This window comes from Sander vitreus, chromosome 6 (assembly GCF_031162955.1).
Source record: "Sander vitreus isolate 19-12246 chromosome 6, sanVit1, whole genome shotgun sequence".
Lineage (NCBI taxonomy): Eukaryota > Metazoa > Chordata > Actinopteri > Perciformes > Percidae > Sander > Sander vitreus.
In genome coordinates, this window is record NC_135860.1 from 31,779,890 (window position 1) to 31,799,941 (window position 20,052).

Genomic DNA, 20,052 nt, shown 5'->3' on the forward strand with positions numbered 1-20,052 from the left:
GTAAAATAATGACAAAAGTACAGGGTCTGGTATCTTTATGGACTACTACAAAATGTCTTTTATTGATATATATTACCTTTTATATTTCCAATATATCCCACTGTCCTTCCCTACCACGCTATGTTCTGGATATAAGCCCTATTTTACAGGAGCCTCAGTCTTTTTCTAGATTTATTTCTCCTCTTGTTTCAACGGAGAGAAATATTGGTTGGAAACTAAAAGGGTATTGATTTCTGTAGCCCCACCACGGCTGTCATCTAACACCTTTACAGCCATCTCCTGTCCCCACCGTCAGACCCCTGGGCACCCCTCCTCTCCTTCTCGTTCCTCTTACTACGTACGTCCATTCCAACGTTCTTCAATCAAGCCCCACCACACACACAACGTTCTTCCATCAAGCCCCCCCCACACACACACACACACACACACACACACACAGCGGTCACTCACAGTCTGAGGCCAGCACAGCAGCTCTTTCATCTTTGGATACTATGCTGCACTATGCTCTTTCTCTCCCTTTGATGTTGCACACACTGAAAAAGTCCCGTTTCCAAGACTAACCCTAACCCGGTCACTTCAGGACATTGACAAGTCGTGACTCACCTCAAATAAGGTCAAATAAAGTCCGTTTGTCTTCATTATAGGATTTTTCAGTGAGGTTGTGTTAGCGCTTCGCCCTTTTTCTTTTCTACGACTGCTGTCTCATACCTTACCTTTACTTACCTGCATGCTTAAGCAGTGGCATGTTTGAATTTGGTTGACCAATCACAGCAGAGTGGGCCAGCTGACCAATCAGAGCAGACTGGGCTTTTCGGGAAGGCGGGCCAAGAGCTCAGACAGAGCATTTCAGGCAGAGTAACGGTAATCACGTAGCGATTTTATTGTCTAGACATCTGTATGTGTGTTCGACCTTTTGAAATACTTAAATTAGGTGTGTTACTGTGCAGGTCACTGAGTGAAGCCGAATATCCGAGGAGCAGGAACCCTTCGCAGGTGTTTTGGATTCATTAGCTGATTAGAGCGGGACACTTTGAGCCTACAATATTGGACCTTTTCACAATATTAAAATTTTCTGAGGGTTTTCATAAACTGTAAGCCATAATCATCCAAATTAAAACAAATACAGGCTTGAAATATCTCGCTTTGCATGTAATAAGTCTATGTAATAAATTAGTTTTACCTGTTAAAAAAGGGTTAATAAAAAGTACACTGGACCAATTACATTAACTACATGAAAACTTCACTGTTGCATGAAATGTCGTTTGTGTTTAGCCTACATCATCAGTTTCTATCTAATGTGAAACAAGAGGCTATATCAGCTTCGCTACCAGGCCGTCTTTCTTTCTTTTTTTTCAAAAAACTTTATTATTCAAGTACAGATACATAAACACATTGAAAACATTAAATTCATTCATACATACGTACACGAAAAAGGGGCGCGTGAAATTTACATTAAAGAGGTGTTAATTGTAAATGTTCAGAGTCCAGATGGCTTTCTTATCGTCGTTTTAAAGTTTCAAAATATAAGTTTCAAAATTGGTGAATATTCGGTTTTCTTTCAGATCATTTACATTGATGGATATAACATTTTCAAATAAAATTAAAAGATTCCAAATTTAAACATCAAAAATCATTTCCTTCATAGTAAAAAATGCTACCAGGCTGTCTTGGTCCGTTCGAGCGTATGGGGGAGTGACGTAAGCAAAGAAAAATGACCGACTTGGATGTGGGGTGTGTTGGGGTTTGACATCAAGCCCCGCCTTCCCGCAGGCTGCAGCGAGATGCACTTGGGGCGACTCCTTAAACCTGCATTCTATCTGAATTCCTGCAGGGGGCGACACATTCGGTTGCAAAAGGAGGTGGGTTTCTGTAGAAGTCTATGAGAAAGTGACCCACTTCTCACTTGATTTATTACCTCAGTAAATATTTTCATAATGAGTTTATGGTCTCAGTCTCTAGTTTGAAGTCTTCAGCAACACAGAATGATGTTCATTTTTTGAATTATGGTCTCGTTGATTTTAAAATCGGCGATAAAGCAGGGGGTGTTTCAGGGCGTGGCTATGATGTGATTGCCAGTGAAAGTGTGTAACGTAACGTAGAGTGTAAGCAGCTCCTCCCTCACTCCTCCCTCTCGTCTAAAATCATCACATCCACAACCAGGATGGCATCGCCCGTAACGCCAAACTCGACGACTCGTAGCAGATCTCCACAGACCAGTGGGTGACGTCACACATGCTCTGTCCTCTAATTTTACAGTCAATGGGAATGACTCGCCTCGAGCGGCCACTCGAGCAACTGCAGTTCAGCCGCCAAGCTGCTGCTTCAGTAACACACACACACACATCATTTTCAGTGTCTTACTGATATATTACTAATTACTTAAATAAAACTAAATAATATATATATATATATATATATATATATATATATATATATATATATATATATATATATATCTATGGATGGTCACTGTTGAGCTCTATGGTTGGTGCTGGAGATGGGGTGTTGGAGAGAGAAAGCAGCCAATAGCAGGGTGTAGCAGGAAGGAGTAAGCAGCACCGGTAGTCACAGAGTTGGCAGCCTGGTCTGTGTGAGATAGGATTGGATCAGGTGACGATTCGCTGATGTAGCATGACAGTGCAGGTTCTGTCTAAGGAGAACACCTAGGGTAGAGATGAAACATTTATACAGCAGTGATGATCACATCAGGTCCCATGCGTGGGCTATGACCTGAAATTAAACTACTGAGACAGTGAGCCATGGTTTGTTTAAGATGTTTGTCCCCAACTAGACAGATTTTTTTTTTTGGGCATTTTTAGGCCTTTATTTTGACAGTACAGCTGAAGACATGAAAGGGAAGAGAGAGGGGGAATGACATGCAGTAAAGGGCTAGCCTTCAAGCCAGACCCAATCCAGATGTTGGGTCTGGGAACTCACCATTGGCAGGGCTCAATACGAGGGGCGGGATAAACGGTTGTCTTTCAAATTCCCTCTGCACGCAATAGGATAGCTCTACAACCAACCAGAGCAACACTAGATGATAGATTAAACTTTAAAATCAGAACACATCTTCCTTTTTTAAGAATGACTTCAGTGTCGTTCTTTGTTCTTTTCTCAAAGAAAAGCTTAACTCCAAGTCTTCCAGAGTCACGGCCAAAGCCGATTCCAAAGACCGCTGTTCTCCAGCAGCAGCAGCCATCTTCTTTGTTTTCAAGTAGCAGGGAATTCACGCGGAACCGTCGCAACTCTGCTGTCATTATGTTAAGCCCCGCCCACCGACTCTATACAAGATGTGATTGGCCTGACTAGAGTTTGGTTTTTCAGCTTGCAAGCAAATTACATTTGCTGCCACTAGGGTGGTCTAGAGTTCTAGGCTAGCAAAGGGCCGCAGGTTAGAGTCGAACCCGGGCCCGCTGCTTTGAGGACTAAACCTCTATATATGGGCGCCTGCTGTACCAACTGAGCTATCCAGGCGCCCAAGATTGTCGGCTTTTGACAATATGCCACCATTGGCAGCCATTAAAACAGACCATTTAATCTCACTGTTTTCACTGTATTTCCTCTAATTTCAGGCAGTTGTCATCCTATGCAGCAACGTGCAAATGCAACATTATATATATATATATATATATATATATATATATATATATATATATATATATATATTTTGCTTTGCAAGTTAACATTTGGCCTTATACCAAAATAAATCATTCCCTGCTATCACCTTGTGTTGCCTTATGAGCAACAGCTCTCATCTGATGGACAGCGAGTGCATCTTCACCGTCCCTCTGATGTGGACTGTGTGGAGACATGTTATGGGTGTTATTTTGTTACCAACACATAACACCCATTTCTCAGATGTGTCAGATTTAATGAGAGGGAATAGGAGACAGTGTTTGTTGCACATTTCAATGAGGGAGGACATGTTTTGACACCCTAGTTGTTAATTTCAACCCAGGTGTGTGCTGTGCTTGTGGACAACGTGTGCGTTTCTGGTCCCAGGTGGGTTCTAGTCAGTGTTAACTTTTATTATTATGGTGGAAAAGGCTGCACCTCTTTTCATATTTAACCTTGAAGCAGACAGGCCAGCTTGAATGAGTCATTTGGGAAGTGACTCGCCGAGAAGAGGAGCGATGAAGTGCAGTTGTGTAGGTGAGGTGTGTTCGGTTGAAGTGGATGACGAGCTGGTTTAAAGGGACAAACACAGTCTTCCATCTTCAACAGCTGGGCTTCAGATCTGAAATCGTTGGTGGCCCAATGATTAGCAGTGTGGCCTCAATGCAAGAAGGTCCCGGGTTAGAAACCTGGTCATCCCGGGCCTTTCTGTGTGGAGTTTGCATGTTCTCCCCGTGTCTGCGATTTCCCCCGCCACTAAAAACATGTTCCCCTCCCTCTCTGCCAAGCTGATGTGTGGTAGGCATCTGCCGTAGTCAGACTGCCGTGTATCACTCAGGTGGGTGCTACACATTTATATATGCTATATAAATGTAATGAGGTATTATTATTAGGGTATCGGATTCCAATAAAAAAAATTATTCCATTGGAATCTTAATTTTTTGAAAGGGTTCCAAGTTGGAACCGGTACTTAATGTCAAATCCTACTCCCCATTATCATAGATCAGGGATCCTGCTCTTTTTTGTTTTAAGGATGCTCTTGAAACTTATCTTTATCTCTATTTTAACATTTTTTTTATGTCTCCTCTCTCTTGTTCAGAGAGGCTTGTTTTGGCTGTAACAGACTGGCCCGGCCCCCTCAGCCTTCCCTGGCTGCCAGTGTCTGGGCTGCTTGTGTCGGTGTGGGTCAGTAGCTGCAGGCTGTTTGTCGACGGAGAGGGGGAGGTGTGGGGGTGGGTGTCAGGAGGACAGCAGACCGTTGTTATGGGCTCAGGCTCTCTTCTCTAAGCTCTTCACTGCTCTTCACTGCACTTCTCCATCGGCTTTGGACGCCCCCCCCCCAGTCCAAATCCCCCCTCTATGATCACTCCCACACACTCCTCTCTGTCCTCCTTTTCCCTTTTGTTCTTTGTCCTCTCTCCAATCACTTTCTCTCATTGCCTTTAGCTCTCTTTATCTCCTTGTGTTTTTATTTCTCCACAGCAGCTTTGCCTTGCTTTCCTTTTTTTTCCCCCGTTGCTTCTGCTGCAGTTTCTACTCCTGTTATGTCTTTCCCATGCCTATTTCACCTATCCCTCACTTCTTCTCATCTTTCCGTTCGGTGTGACTCTTCCGGCAGTCATTCACTGTCGATCAGACCAACAGTCAGCTCTGTCCTACAAAATCGTCTCCCGGTGGATAGCTATTCAGACGGACTACCAAGTAAAGTTTTACCCAGAATTGCTTTATAGTGTATGTGTGAAAATATGTTATAGTTGAGACATCATTTACATTGCTTCTTGGCTATGGAGTATCTGGCAGATTACGGAAAAGCAAGTTATTATGAAGGAGAATAGTTGTTTTAATCATTCTCCTTTCAGTCATAGATTCAACTTTATTAAATACACCATATATTTTGCAGCAGTCCATGCTCAATATAGGATACTAGGAAGGAATCCCTACCGGAGGTTGGACATAGCACACCAGTGTTTTTATATTCTCTTAGGTCTGCTACTTATGAAATGGATTTTTGTATAACAATATTTTACTGAAAAAGTGGTTAAACTGACAGATATTGTGACAAACCCCATAAATAAAAGTAGTGCATTGAGGAAACACTCAAGAGCTACAAGCAGAAATTCTGAAATGGGATATCGTTGTTATACTTTGCATATAGTTGACAAGCAAACAAGTACATCCTGTGTGTCCTCGCATTTGATGATAAGACGAGAATGTGACTGTTCACTATTAAGGAAAAACTATACACTTTTGCAGTAAAATATTGTTATACAGGAATCCTTTTCATTTGTTGAAGTCCTAAGAGAATATGAAAAACACTGTTGTGCTTTCTTAAACCTTAGAAAATCAATCAATCAAGCAACCACAAACACAGAACGACGATAAAGAGAGGAAAAACAACCAACCTCAGAGAGACGTAAAATGACCACAAACATTGGGCGCCCGTATAGCTCAGTTGGTAGAGCGGGCGCACATATATAGAGGTTTACTCCTCGATGCAGCGGGCCCGGGTTCAACTCTGACCTGCGGCTCTTTGCTGCATTTCATTCCCCCCTCGCCACTTTCATGTCTTCAGCTTTCCTGTCAAAATAAAGACCTAAAATGCCCCAAAAAAAAGTGTGTGTGTGCAGGGGCCCATTGTCTCATAATCTGTCCATGGCTGTGGCTGTAGGCTATTTAGAGTTTCAAAATAGCAGCTATTAATAGAAATAATTTCATATTAGAATATTTACAGTTGTTTATCTAGCATTATTTAATTACATTGAATAGACTGTAGCTATTATTAGCGTACAGTTTGTTATTACATAGTGTTAAGGCTTTAAGTAAGAGTTTAAACCCATTTTTATACATTTCTAAATGTGCTCCCCCTTTTTTAAAACTATGCCCGATATCTGGCCCCTCATTCGACAGTTTCCAAACCCGCCCCCGACTCAAGAGAACATTAGTCATCATGTTTTTCACCTAATTGGCCGTGTGAAGCTCAGGCACACAGGAGGCACATTCATTTGGCTTGTCATTGGGTTGCTTTTAACCTGATTGTGCTGCTGTGCAGAAATTTTTGTTTATATAGATAATACACTTAGAGACTCAAACGCATTAGTTTGATGAAATGAGACTCAAATTAGTTACACCACGTATTACCAAGTGAACTGAGCTGTGCTTGTTCGACAGTGCTTATTATTTAGTCCGTTTGTGTTGAATGCTACTTAGAGATTTAGACGCGATGCATTCGTATAGATGTCTGTGTGCAGCCACTAGGATGAAGAGGAACGCAGCTTTCACAGTTTTGCTTTTGTCACTCTCACTCCTAACTATCAAATGTTCCCTCAACCTTTATTGTACGGTCGTTTAGTTTAATTCACAGTTGATTAATATCCAATATCCAATGTTGTCCAAACTGCTCCAAATTTGAAGTTTGTATATATATTTCAAAGACAGATGCACACACACACACACACACACACACACACACACACACACACACACACACTTACAGAGATTCCTTGATTTCTTAGAATGAAGACGAAAATGTGACTGTTGTGTCACAGTGTATTGCATGCAACACCTGCCTTCAAAATTTTACTTAAATAAAAGTACAAAAGTATGAGCAACAGCAGTTTTGCCTTTGTCACTAAATCTGTAACTAACTCCTAACTATAAAATGTTCCCATTTTTCCGTTTATTGTGACGAAGGACAAAGTCCAGCCTCAAGAACAGATGATGTGTTTTATGAAAGTATGTACTAACAAATGGTGTTCATACCAATGTCCACACCCCCACCCTTCCTATCTCCAGGACTCTGATGGCCCCCCCAGACCAGAAGGCGTTCACCCTCCAGTCTTCTCCGCCCTGCGGCAGTCCAGAGTGGTGTCATCCACCTCCGAGGAGGAAGAGGCCCTCACAGAGAAGTTCCTCAAGATCAACTGCAAGTACATCACTGGTGACATGGTAAGATACAGTATTTTAGGGCTGAGTATCGGTCAAAAAACCCCGTTCAATACCGGTACTGAGACCTATACCGTTACTTTGATACCGGTTCCTAAACAATACTTTTCCGATACCAATTTTATAAAACAAAAACAAATTAAATCTACGTAAGCCCCATCTCTCTGTGTGAGGTAAAGTTTTTCCTGCGTGTAACATTAGACAGCCAATCACAGACATTATTAGATCTTGTTAGAAGCATGCTGCATGCTTATTGGCTCAGATGAGATTTACTCCTTTAGGTATTGAAATTGGGTATTGAATGACGAGGCATTTTTTCGATACCTGCCTAAAAAGTATTGAATTCGGTACCCAGCCTATAGTATTTATGTATACGGGAACAGACTGCCAACTGCTGTAGTCCAATGCAAAATTGCCAGCAGCAGCAACAACAAAAACCACATGCCTGAATGTGACGGATGGAAAGAGAGAAGTAGTTATCAAACTAAATATATATTTTACAGCACAGCTGCCAGCTGCAGGTACTCGATACACATTGTATTTCACAAGGCTTGGCTGTAGATGTGGAATGGAAATTAAAAGAAAAGTAATGCTCTTAAAATGACACATTAAAGCTGTTTTTCTTCTTCTTGGTTTGTAGTTCAGTGTTGTAAACCATCGATACCATCGAAGAGCAAGTCCTTCTGTTGAGATTTAATCATTTACATCTTTTGAACACAAGCTTTTTTCTTTCACCTTACAGAGACTAGATGAATCACCTTAACTTACCCAAAAACATAGTTCACAGAGTAAGATGTAAAAATGCGCCGGCTCCACACTCTGTTTCCCCGCTGGCAGCCAGTCTCACTGCCCGCGGAGCAGCAGCAGCAGCCAGTCTCACTGCCCACGGAGCAGCAGCAGCAGCCAGTCTCACTGCCCACGGAGCAGCAGCAGCAGCCAGTCTCACTGCCCGCGGAGCAGCAGCAGCAGCCAGTCTCACTGCCCGCGGAGCAGCAGCAGCAGCCAGTCTCACTGCCCGCGGAGCAGCAGCAGCCAGTCCTTCCAAAAAAATGCAGAGTTTTTTTTGTGATGGTTGCGGGCAAAAATCCTTGATTATGCGGCACGTTTTCTTAAAAAATGCGATGGAATATGCGGGATATTTATGCAATTTTATGCGATGAAATTGCGGGAACTTGCAAAAACTGCGGTTTCATCGCGGCTTCATCGCGGGGTTTGCAGCTTTTCGATGACGTTCACGTCGTGTAATTACGTCACTTCATAACATTCCCATGGCAACAGGGGAAAATGGCTGCTCTCGTGTGAAGTAAACGCAAAGGGGTAAGCTTCGCTTCGAGCTCGAACCTCCTAAGGCGCCATTTTGATGCTACCAAGCCATCCTCCCCCCCCGTTAGCATCCCATTGACTGCCATTCATTTTGGCGCCACTTTGACAGCAAATAACTTTACCTCTGAAGCGTTTAAAGATTTGTCCGTTGTTTATTTCTAAAGAAACACGACAATGTATAAAAGGCTCCATTACCTTGTAGCTCACGTTATGGCTCCGTAGCAGACGTTTTTATAACAATAGGCTAACGATTGTGTCATAACCACGAGACTTACTGTCGCATAGTAGAGGAATTACCGTACAGTACAGGAGAAGCTCTCAGGCAGTTTGGACTTCCATTAGCTGTTTAAGTGTAATTACTAATGTTAACTATCATTTTAGTGATCAATAATTAGCCTGTGCCTATGTTATCTCCTTACATATACCTACGCTCTCCGTCTCTGCAAGATTGGGAATGATTGAGATTTCTCTTGGCACAGCTACTAGAAGCACATTTATTTTTCCTACTATGGCCACGCCAAGACCCGCCCTTCAATAGCAGCCTGATTGGTTGGGGTTAGGCATTTCACCTCGAGTGGTTAAGGTTAGGGTTAGGGTAGCCGATTGGTCTGGGGATAGGACCTGTACAAATGGGGTTATGTTACCTTGCGTAAGCATGGACGCCTGGCCAATAGCAGTGTGTGACTGCTACCCCTGAAACATGATTGATTCTTTTCCCAGTGTGGTGTCTCTCTTTGACCCCATCTTTAAGGTTGTTTGACTCCCAGGGGTCTGTACGTGAAGATTCATACAGATGCTTGTAGAGGCGAACCTGCCGACCATGTTGAACTGAAAGCGCACGGCGAGTTGCAAAAATTCAGAGGTGCACAACCCGAGCCGCGACAACTTTGCGCTGGAAACGACAACCGTGGTGACGTTATTTTATGGCTCGCGCTCCTCGCGCCGGAAACATCGCAGCGACCATAAACCTGGCTTCGTGTTCTGCCACCAGTTAGGCTCCGCCTACTAAACGCATCATCGTTGTTTACAAACACAAAAAAATGTCTATTGTACAGAAATAATAGAACAGTTCAGCAGAAATATGAATTACTCCACTTCAGCAGACCAGAATCCAGTTGCTGCCCAATGCTGCCTGTGATGACCGCTTTTTTAACTGTAAAAACAATCTTTTGTTGTTTCAGTTGCTAATTCTGTGCACTTCTGTGGTTTTTTCAGCAATATATGAAATCACTAACTGAGGCAGACGTGAACAAGGCAGTGGGAAGGAAAGTCATTGCACCAAAATGTACCGAACTCTTTCACAACTGATGTAACGGAAGCATTCCAGTTTGTCTTAGTTTGCGTTTGTTTTGTTGAATTTATTGAAGAAACCTGGAAACGAGGATGAAATGAGAGAACAGTAAACACTGGGGGCCATGTGTGGGCAGATGTGACTAACCCTGTAGACCAGCACATGAAGAGAAGCATCTCTCCTGCTGACTGTAGTTTAATTCTGCTGATTATAGTTAATGTTGTTCAGATGGCCTCCCACCAGGGAGTCTGCCGCTCCTTAGACTGTTGTATACTGAGTTATCTGAATTCAGGATCTTAAAAGGTCTTTAGTACAGTTAAATGTTCACATGTTCATTACTTCTTTCTTTTTTTACCCAGATCTGGTTCTAAATCGTATTGTTTAGGTGTGCGTGCATGTGTGTGTCCATGCAGCTGTCCTGCTCTCAGACAAACACACACAGATCCATGGTATCAAACAGAGAGGGAAAGAGTACAAAAACATTCTACTTAAGTAAAAGTATGATTACTTTGATGAACTTTTATTTAAGTACAAGTACTGCCCCCCACCCCTCCTCCACGCAGTTGCTAGTATTCAAGGAAGACACGGAGGATTAAAAAAACATGATGGACTCTTCAGAAGAGGTCATTATCTTGTGAACATAGTCACACTGAGAGAGAGCTGTGTGGAGCTGATAGTCTTCATTAGCTTTGTAGCAACTCATTTGGTAATGGCTTGAATGTAACAGACGTTCATTAATATCAAAAAGTTGAGCACTAAAGCTTTAAGGGGTAAGATTACAGATTTTAATAACTACTCTTAAAAGTAAAAGTACACAAAAGAACTACTCAATTACGGTAACGCGAATGATTGTAATTTGTTACTTTTCACCTCTGGTATTGAACCACTGCTGATTGACTCCCAGGTACCAAATGAAAGCACTGAAGCGGTCATTGGTCAACATTGATTGAATGGGCGTCCAGTTGTTAATGTGACAGAGGTGCTTTTGATTATCTTTTGTTTGTTGTTTTTCTTTAACCCTTCTGTTTGAACAATTTGAGGCATTTTTAAAACGTTTCTATAACAGAAATTTGGGTTTCTTTCAACCAAATAGTCAAAACAAATAACATGGATGGTTCCATACAACCAACACACTTCAGAAGTAAGTTTGAAGAAAGAAAATGATAAAAGAGCGTTGAAAAAAGTAAAAAAATAAAATAAAATAAAAAAAACTGACAAAATTGTCTGGAAAAGTGACAAAAAGTTTGACCCAGAAAAACAAAAGAAGTTGCATGGTCGACGGGAAGACAACACAAGGGTTAAAGTTCTGATGGATCCCATTGTTGATCCTCACCCACCCCTCTCTCTTCCTGTGTTGATTCAGGGTGCGGTGAGCGGGGTGTTGCTGGTGACACCCAACAACATCATGTTTGACCCTCATCGGATGGACCCACTGGTTCAGGCCCATGGGTGCGAGGAGTACGGCATCATGTGTCCTCTGGAGGAAGTACAGTCTGCTGCCATCTGCAAGGAGATCACCGACCCCAAGATCAGAGAGGCTGTGCCCGAGTAAGAAAAACATATACAAACAATACTTTGCTGTTGAGTATGTATAGAAAAGACTTCTATGATGACTACACATGTAGTTATTACAGCTGTCAATCGCTAAAAAAAATCACGATTAATCGACTGTCCAAGTTAACTCGCGATTATTTTCAAATTAATGGCACATTTCTTATCTGTTCTGAATACTTTAAAAGGGATATTTTCTCTAGTTTTTAATTTTTAAGTGGTATTTGAGACTCGACGTACTTCGGTGGTAACTCAGGACAGTACATGCAAATAACTTTAGTCTTGTGAAGAGAACCATCTGGAAGGGCTTTGAAACTCAACTTGCCATTCAAAAGATACGTTCATTTATCCATTTCTGCTCAAGGAGCTTTGTTTCTGCTAGTTATCCACTCCCGTTCATGGATGTATTATATCCCTAAGACACGCTCCCGTTCCGCTGTCTCGTTAGTGTTTAATCGAGGATCTGTGGACTGCATGCAGGGAAATGAATTACAGTAAAAAATATATATATATTTGAATATATTTATAAGAGACTAAGAGGGTCTGAAAAGTCACTAAATCTAGCGAGAAAGTGGCCAAGTTGGCACTGTCCACAACGTTAAGGCTCTGACACACCAACCCGATGGCCGAGCGTCGGCAGAAAAGCCAGTTGGACTGATCATTCGGCTCCCCGAGGTCCAAAAAGTGCCTCAGAACACACCGAAGCGACGCCGACTTGAGCGTATGTGCACGAGACGTAATACGTCTCCATAACAGCAGGCAGCACTAATCTGTAATGTCGCCAAAAAAATGAAAACCGGAAATGACGAACGCGTCACGTGGGTCTGGCTCCTCCCGAATTTCAAAGCCAGACCACGATGGCGGCTCGTTCAGAATACGATCTCGTATTTTACGAAAAAAGTTCACCGAAATGTGTTTCTGAAAACATTTGAAGAGAGAAATGGGCCGGGCAGTTGCTGAATCTGTCTTCATTTCAGATCAACAAAGGTCAGTTTAAGAGATTTTCATCAGATTTTGAGAGACTCTAGTCACGCTCATCCCGCTCCTCGTAAGTGTTTTAACATAAGTGCACTGATTCGCTAGTCAAGGGCTAGAAGTCAAATCGGCCCAAATTAAATTCGACGGCTCCTCAGACTGACGACGGCACGGAACACACCGAACAGACTCGAGTCACCGACCTCGCCAGACTGTCCGACGGCCGATAATCGGGTTGGTGTGTCAGAGCCTTAACTGCTGCAGCTTCCTGATTTCCCAGACTACGGAGCGAAATCACAGAACGTGTGTGCGTTAATCATGCGTTAACAAAATTAGCCACGTTAAAAGGAATTTGCGCTAACTCGTTATCAACACGTTGATTTTGACAGCCCTAGAGTTATCTGAAGTAAATGCAGCAGAAACACTGACTTCTAACTTTAATTCACTACTACATACATTCTAAATCTTATAGTTAACTCTTTATATCTCTTTCGACAAATGTGTTTCCTCCCACAGATGTGTCTGTTTGAGTTGCTTTTGCTTCATTTAAATTTTTAGTGTTGTTGTTGTTGTTGAAGACCAATTCATGCAAAGACCAATGTGGTCTAGTGTTAGGAATCCTGTGCAGGCATTTTTTCTGTTTCCTCTGGTGGTCGTAAGGTGTGAGCAGTTCTGTATATTTACAAGGGTTGTGTTTTGGAGCAGTTATTGTACTGGCAAATTATGTTTTTTTGTACCAGGCCCAACTGTTTTCTCAGCTGTGGTTCATTGTCTGCCCTCCTCTCTCTCTCTCTCTCTCTCTCTCGCTCTCTCTCTCTCTCGCTCTCTTTCTCTATCTCTCTCTCTCTCTCTCTCTCGCTCTCTGTCTCGCTCTCTCTGTCTCTCTCTCTCTGCTGACCTCGCTCTCACTCTCTGTCTAAACACAGCTGAGCAACAAGTGTGTTGCAGAAAGGGATTCTGTGTGCTGGTTAAATACAACTATATCGTCTTGACGACCTCATTCAAGGTTTTCAAGAAATAAAAATAGGAAGTTTTTTATTTGCATGATTGATTTGGTTGTATATGTAGCTTTAATATTTTGTACATATTTTTTTTTAAATGGATGATTTAAAGGGGTGATAGAATACAAAACAGATTTTACCTTGTCATAGTGTAATAACGACAGTTTGGTGAGTAAATAGGACAAACATAGAACCTCAAAGTCCCATTGACAGCTCTTTCCTCTGCAAATCTCACAATTTGAAACTGCTGCTGAAAACGGGCGAATCTCAGCAAAGCTAAAAGTTGACGTCAACTCCTCAACTCCTCCCCATTTGGCTCTACCTTCTATCTTTGTAACGCCCCAAAATTTACATGGGCCACTAACTGATCTGGGACCAGTTTGTCTTGTGAATCTAGGTCGCGCAGATCTCAGACATTTTATACATTGTTCATCTGCTATTTCATCACTAAATTCACTTCTGAGACTTTTTTATGCAAGAAATCAACTATGTAGAGGTCAAATATGGGCCTTTTTACGAAAATTGATGGCTAATTGCAAATTTTGTCCAACTGTGTGTCCTGAGTTCAGTTGCTCCGCAGGCTAATGTCACTGCTGCCTGGGTTGCTGCCTCGCCGCCCAGCCTGTCCTTTCACAGACCCCGGGTACACTTTCGGAATAACTATAGTATATTTACACTTTGAATCTCGTCACGGCATGTATATCACAGCTACCCTAAGGTCTTACAAAGCTAACGCTTTTGTCCGATTTCAATTTAATGCATTTTTGTGAATTTGAGGGGTCTCGTTAGGATTAGCTGCTAGGTCTCATCGATAGAGCTCCATCCAGCTATCAATGAGACTCGCGGACAAGAGGCGTTTATTTCCCCGATCGTTTGTTTAAATAACTCAACACACATATACATTATAAGATTAACTGGAACCTGTGGTAAGAGATTGCTGGCGTAACAAGCTCACTGACCACGGTCTCACTCACACACACCATTTAGCAGGGAGAGGGGAGGGAGAGCAGCGAGCTGCAGGCCCTGGAGCTCTGTCAGGGCAGCGGGGTTTGGTAGTCTAGTAACCCAGAAACAGTGACTCTGCGCGGGTATGGCGCACCGGCTGCCGGCCATGACGGAGCTCCATCTAGATCATAGCGGGCCGGGTCTGTGAAGGAGGACAGGCCGGGCGGCGAGGCAGCAACCCAGGCAGCACCGGCCGCAGTCATGTTAGCCTGCGGAGCAACTGAACTCCGACACACAGTTGGACAAAATTTGCAATTAGCCATACATTTTCGTAAAACGGCCCATATTGGACCTCTACATAGTTGATTTCTCGCATAAAAAAGTCTCGGAAGTGAATCTAGTAATGAAATAGCAGAAGAACAATGTATAACATTGCAGTGTCTGAAATATGAGACCTGCTGTCTCGTCTCCACTATATGTGTATGTGCTTCGCTCAACCAAGCTCTCGTTTGAAATAGAGCCATTCCACAGGGTTGCATTAGGCAGCATAGAACAGCACACGGGCCATTTTCAGCCCAACCAATGTTACATACCCTATTAGGAGACCTTAAGGAACATATAATCATTCTATCACCCCTTTAAAGACATACTGTTATCCAAATTTGCACAAAGTTGGTGCCACAGTATTTCTGTATATGGGGATGGAAAATCACTCATGTGCCTGAAGCACACACGGCACACAATCACTGCTGTGTGTGCTTCAGGCACACACAGCACATGAGTGATTTTCCATTCCAACAGGAACGATGACCGGGTAAAAGGTGTTTACTTTACTTTTAGGAGTTCATCTAACCAGTTCACTGTGGTTTCTGCTTATTATTTGTTACCATACTGTCTTGCAAAAGGGAACAGATTTGATGACCCAAACCACTAGATATGTTCATATTTCTAAATCAAAGACTTGGATTTTTTACTTACTTGATAAAGGCGTTTATAGGCTGTAACATTTTCTGTTGATGCATCAATTATTTAGGCTTTGTTTTAAATGCCCCACATGTGTAGTCTTCTCTAATATACAGTATGTCCTCCAGAAGAATCTGTGATTAGTGCAGGATTATCATGTTTGATCTTTATAATTTGTTTAACAATAGGCAGAATGGGAGCAGAAGTAGCCGTCTTGTGTGACAGCATTATTTAGTTATTTTAAAGACATTTATATTAATTGGACCAATTTCTACTATTCCTACAACTTCACCTTCTTCTTACACATTGAAGCCAGCAATTCCGTGTAGCGACAGCTTTCAGAAAACCTTAAAATATTCCATTATTGGTATTCAACATTTCAATGAAATGCATACTAATTAAAACCATTCCCTCTCATTCATGCATTTAAGCCAGCAATCCAGTTTAGCTTTAGCAATTCCGCTTTTCAGCATTCACACGCATTTTCTACAGGAAATGCATTTTCTACAGGAAATGCATTTTCTCGTTTCATTTGCAAAAGTAGCCCACATCCATTGTGAAAATAAAGCTTTCTGCAAATAATTCACACTTTCTATAATAGATTAGTGATCATAAATGTGGCTAATGGTTGGTTAAAAGTGTACTCCAGTGATTTGGTGTTGCACTAAGGTACTCACAAAAGACTGAAGAAACTAACAAAAACAAAAACAAAACTAACTTTTAGTCCCCAGTTTGGGCCAAGCTCTAAAAATGCTAAATCCTCATATACATTCCCATAACGCAACCAAATAGTGATAGACCCTCCATGCCTGATAAACACCCACATCTTTCCAACTCCATGGCCCCAGTTTGTAACAATTTGTTGTTCTGTAAACGATTTAAAGTCTCAAGCCCAAGTAGAGATCAGGGCTATTTTCTCAGACATTAAACAGCTCCTCCAGAGCCACAGAAATCATTGTACACTTGTTTTTGCAGGCTGACTATTACTAAGCATAACAGCTAAACTGATCTCTCATTACAAGCTCTAAGTGTAGAGCATGTAGGGAAAAATCACATGTCCAGATATATCTCTTATAATTGATAGAGTTCCATGGGTCTTATTGCTTCACTTTGTTTCCAGTGACCTGGAGCCTCTTCCTACTGAGAGACATCCCTCCCAGAAGGACCCAGAGCAGCGCCTGCGGGAGCCAGGGGCCAACGACAGTGGCAGCACGGCCCCGCGCAGCACTGAGGGCTCCTTCTCCGAAGACGTCTTCACTGAGCCGGAGCTGTCCCCCATCCGTGAGGAGGAGCAAGCGTCTAGCGAGGACCTCCGCCTGGACAAGTCCTCTGCCGCTTCCACAGAGTCTGTGCAAACCGTCACCAAGGTGGAGGCCACCAGTGCCGGGTCCCAGGCCCCAGGCAGCGCCCGCAGCTCCGTCAGTCAGCCGGAGGAGTGCAGCGCTGCGGCCAAAGCAGAGGACAATCCACCAGACACTGCCACAGAAAGAGATAGCCAGTCCCCCATGGGATCCAAGCAGCAGAGTGTAGAGAAGCCAACAAGCACACCCACTACCACCAGCAGCAGCACTAGCCAGGCCGAGGGCCCCAGCAGCAGCACCTCTCGCCCAGGGTCCCAAAGCTCAGCCACACCTGGTGCCACAGACACCACCTCCGTCTCAGCCAGTCAACAGGGGGAAGCCAACGAGGGGACAGACGTCTCCAAAACGGACACTATGCAACAAGGCAAGGAGGAAAAGGAGAATGTAGAGCAGACGCCAAAGGACAGCACGCAGAACTCAGCAGAGGGTAAACACATTTACTTAGCAGTTATGGCTATAGTGCGCAACAATTTGTTTTTTATGAATGAACGTCCATTACATGCTACAAAGCTAATGAAGCCTATCAGCTCAACAAAACTCTGTCTGCCAGTATGGCTATGTTTACCAAAATGGTTTAGTCCGGCAACTTTCGCTTGATGAAGCTCGAGTGATGTGTTTTACGTCACCGCTGAGAAAGGACAACAGCAGCGTTCAGCTTTGGAGACGAAGAGGACATAAAAACTACAAGAGAATTACCTCTTCTGAAGAGTCCATCCTGTTTTTTTAATCCTCCGTGTTAGCAACTTGATGGAGGAGGGGTGGGGGTGCGATCACTGAAAGGCTTGCGTCATGTGGACGCTTCGACAGCGTTGTTGTCATTACTTAGAATTCCTCAAACTACGCACTATAGCTTTAAAAAATGTGTAACTTAAACCATGTGAAAAAGGTATAAGACATTTCAGGTGATGTTTGGCCTCATGTTGTCTTTAAGCTGCAACCCTACATCCATATTCTTTTGAAGACTATCAAAGTAAGTTCCTCTCCTCTCTGGCTGCTTTAGAATCACTTCTCTCATGTTGGTTCCTGATAACCTTTCCGGTTTCCACTCTGCCTTGGTGCTAGTAATAGGAATATAAAGACGGAGGGAAATGGCAGCCTCTATGTTGTTATCAGCTTGGCGGGGCTAGCCGGGCTTTATGGGGCTTTATGCAGCACTTTGATCTCTGGCTCTGGTGGTCTGGGCAACTCCTCCGTGCGATAAGCTAAAGCCTATCAAACACCACAATGCCACAAACACACCTAATGCCCAAAGGGGAAGCACAGTGACGATGAAACCCAAGATCAAAATGCCTTCTGAGACAACATTCAGAGAGGTATTATTCATACCAGACATCCAGTCTGTTTTGCCTTCATGTGGATTTACACAAATACTAAATTCCCCCCAAAGCCTGGAATAAACTTATTTTGTGTTCGTTGCCGCTTTTAAGATTAAAGGATCGCACTTGTGGTTTTGGATGTTTTAACTTGCCAACTATGGTTATGTAGTTGGTTCCATCCCACGGTGATGATGAGTTCTCTAAATTTGGGATCTTAAAATGCTCTTCACTACAGTTAAACTTTATCCCTGTAATTACAGAACAAGACATCATCCAGTTACTTTTAGACAAAACCAAAAGAAAAACATTAGTTCTAACATTACGTCTACTTCTTTATACTTTCAAAGAACATATATTTATGTGCAACATTTGAAATAAATTGTGCACCTAAGGGAAGAGGAAACAAATGAGATGCTACAAGTTTGTCCCAATAACGGGCTTTTTTTTCATTATTTCCCAGGCTCTCCAAGTAACTGGCTAATGACCTGTCTTTTTTTGCCTACCAAGTAGCCCAATCCATAACTAAAGAGTCTTATATCTTCCAGCAAACCTCACATGCCCAATTTCACATCATCACACCTCATTGTTTGAGGTTTGATTTACTGACAACATACATTTTAAATGTAGTACTTTTCAATGGCATACTTTCAAATAACAATGTCAGAGTATCTTTGAACGCACCAGCAAGTATCTCAGCTGTATTACCACCAGTGAAAACATTAAGGTAGCAGAATGTTCACTGTGATGGATTACCTATGTTCAGCAAGATGATGTTCAGTCTACTAAAATAAATGGGAAGCAGTGGCTGCCTGGAAGTTAGGTACAATGTTTATGTGCTCGAGGAAATGTTTGGCAAACACTATGCAATTAGTAGTTGATTGGCTTAAACATACAAAACCATAGCGTCTTTTAACTAGTATCTGGTTGGCACAGTTTTGGTCTTATTATCTGACGGTGACCTCCGTGTGTCACCGCTACTGACTCACTTCATAACCCACTCTAGTTGACAGTGGGGGAGAGATTTACCATTTTCTCCCTGGCAATTATTGTCACACAGAGAGCCGGGCTGCAAAAGCAGTTTGAATTCACATTGATCTCCGCAGGGCTAAACCATTATTCTGTGCACATGAACATTCTTGTGCACAGCCCGCACAAGTAACAGCAGCAGCCTCAAAAACAAGCTGCATTAATACAGAATGAATGCATTTTGAAAATAGAATGTGTCCCACTGAGCGTGTTGTATAATTAATATAATTATGTTCATCATTATAAATGCTAGTTAAGTTGAGCTGCCCAACCAGGAGCAGTGTAAAGTCACTGGTACAGTGATGTCATTCAGCTTCAGGGGGCTGTGGCCTTATTCTAGGCCATTGGTAATGTACCACGGGCAGAAGACTCAGAGCCACTATGAAGTACAGTGTGCTACTCCATTTATTTCTGTCATCTGTTGTGTTTCTGCCTCAAAATGATTAATGCAAGTTGAAGTAGCCACTAAATAGAAATAGAAAACTAGGTCAAATAAATATTTAGGTATAAGTATTAGGGGGAGAATACACAGTTAATCAACAAGATGTATTTTCTTTTTAGATGACAGACATTTGATACAGAAGAAAACACAAATTGGGAACATTTGGGGAAATATGCTCATTTGCTTCCCAGCAAATGTTAGATCGGAAGAAAAAAGTCTAGAGTGCTCAGAAGTTCCAAACAAATTATGAAGGTGCTCTTTGGAAAGGGAGCAAAAGCTTCAAAGAAAAAAGGATGAGGGG

The 20,052-nt window shown here is 42.5% G+C and overlaps 1 protein-coding gene across 6 annotated transcripts in view; it reads left to right on the top strand.

The window, feature by feature from the left end:
- The window catches only part of oxr1a (oxidation resistance 1a), a 232,130-nt gene that overhangs the window by 195,372 nt on the left and 16,706 nt on the right, over positions 1-20,052 (top strand). For all 6 annotated transcript variants that reach the window (XM_078253735.1, XM_078253731.1, XM_078253730.1 and 3 more), the window contains 3 exons: positions 7,408-7,560; positions 11,535-11,719; positions 16,727-17,394. In XM_078253735.1, coding sequence (XP_078109861.1) covers positions 7,408-7,560; positions 11,535-11,719; positions 16,727-17,394 — 1,006 coding nt within the window. The remainder of the gene's footprint in view (positions 1-7,407; positions 7,561-11,534; positions 11,720-16,726; positions 17,395-20,052) is intronic.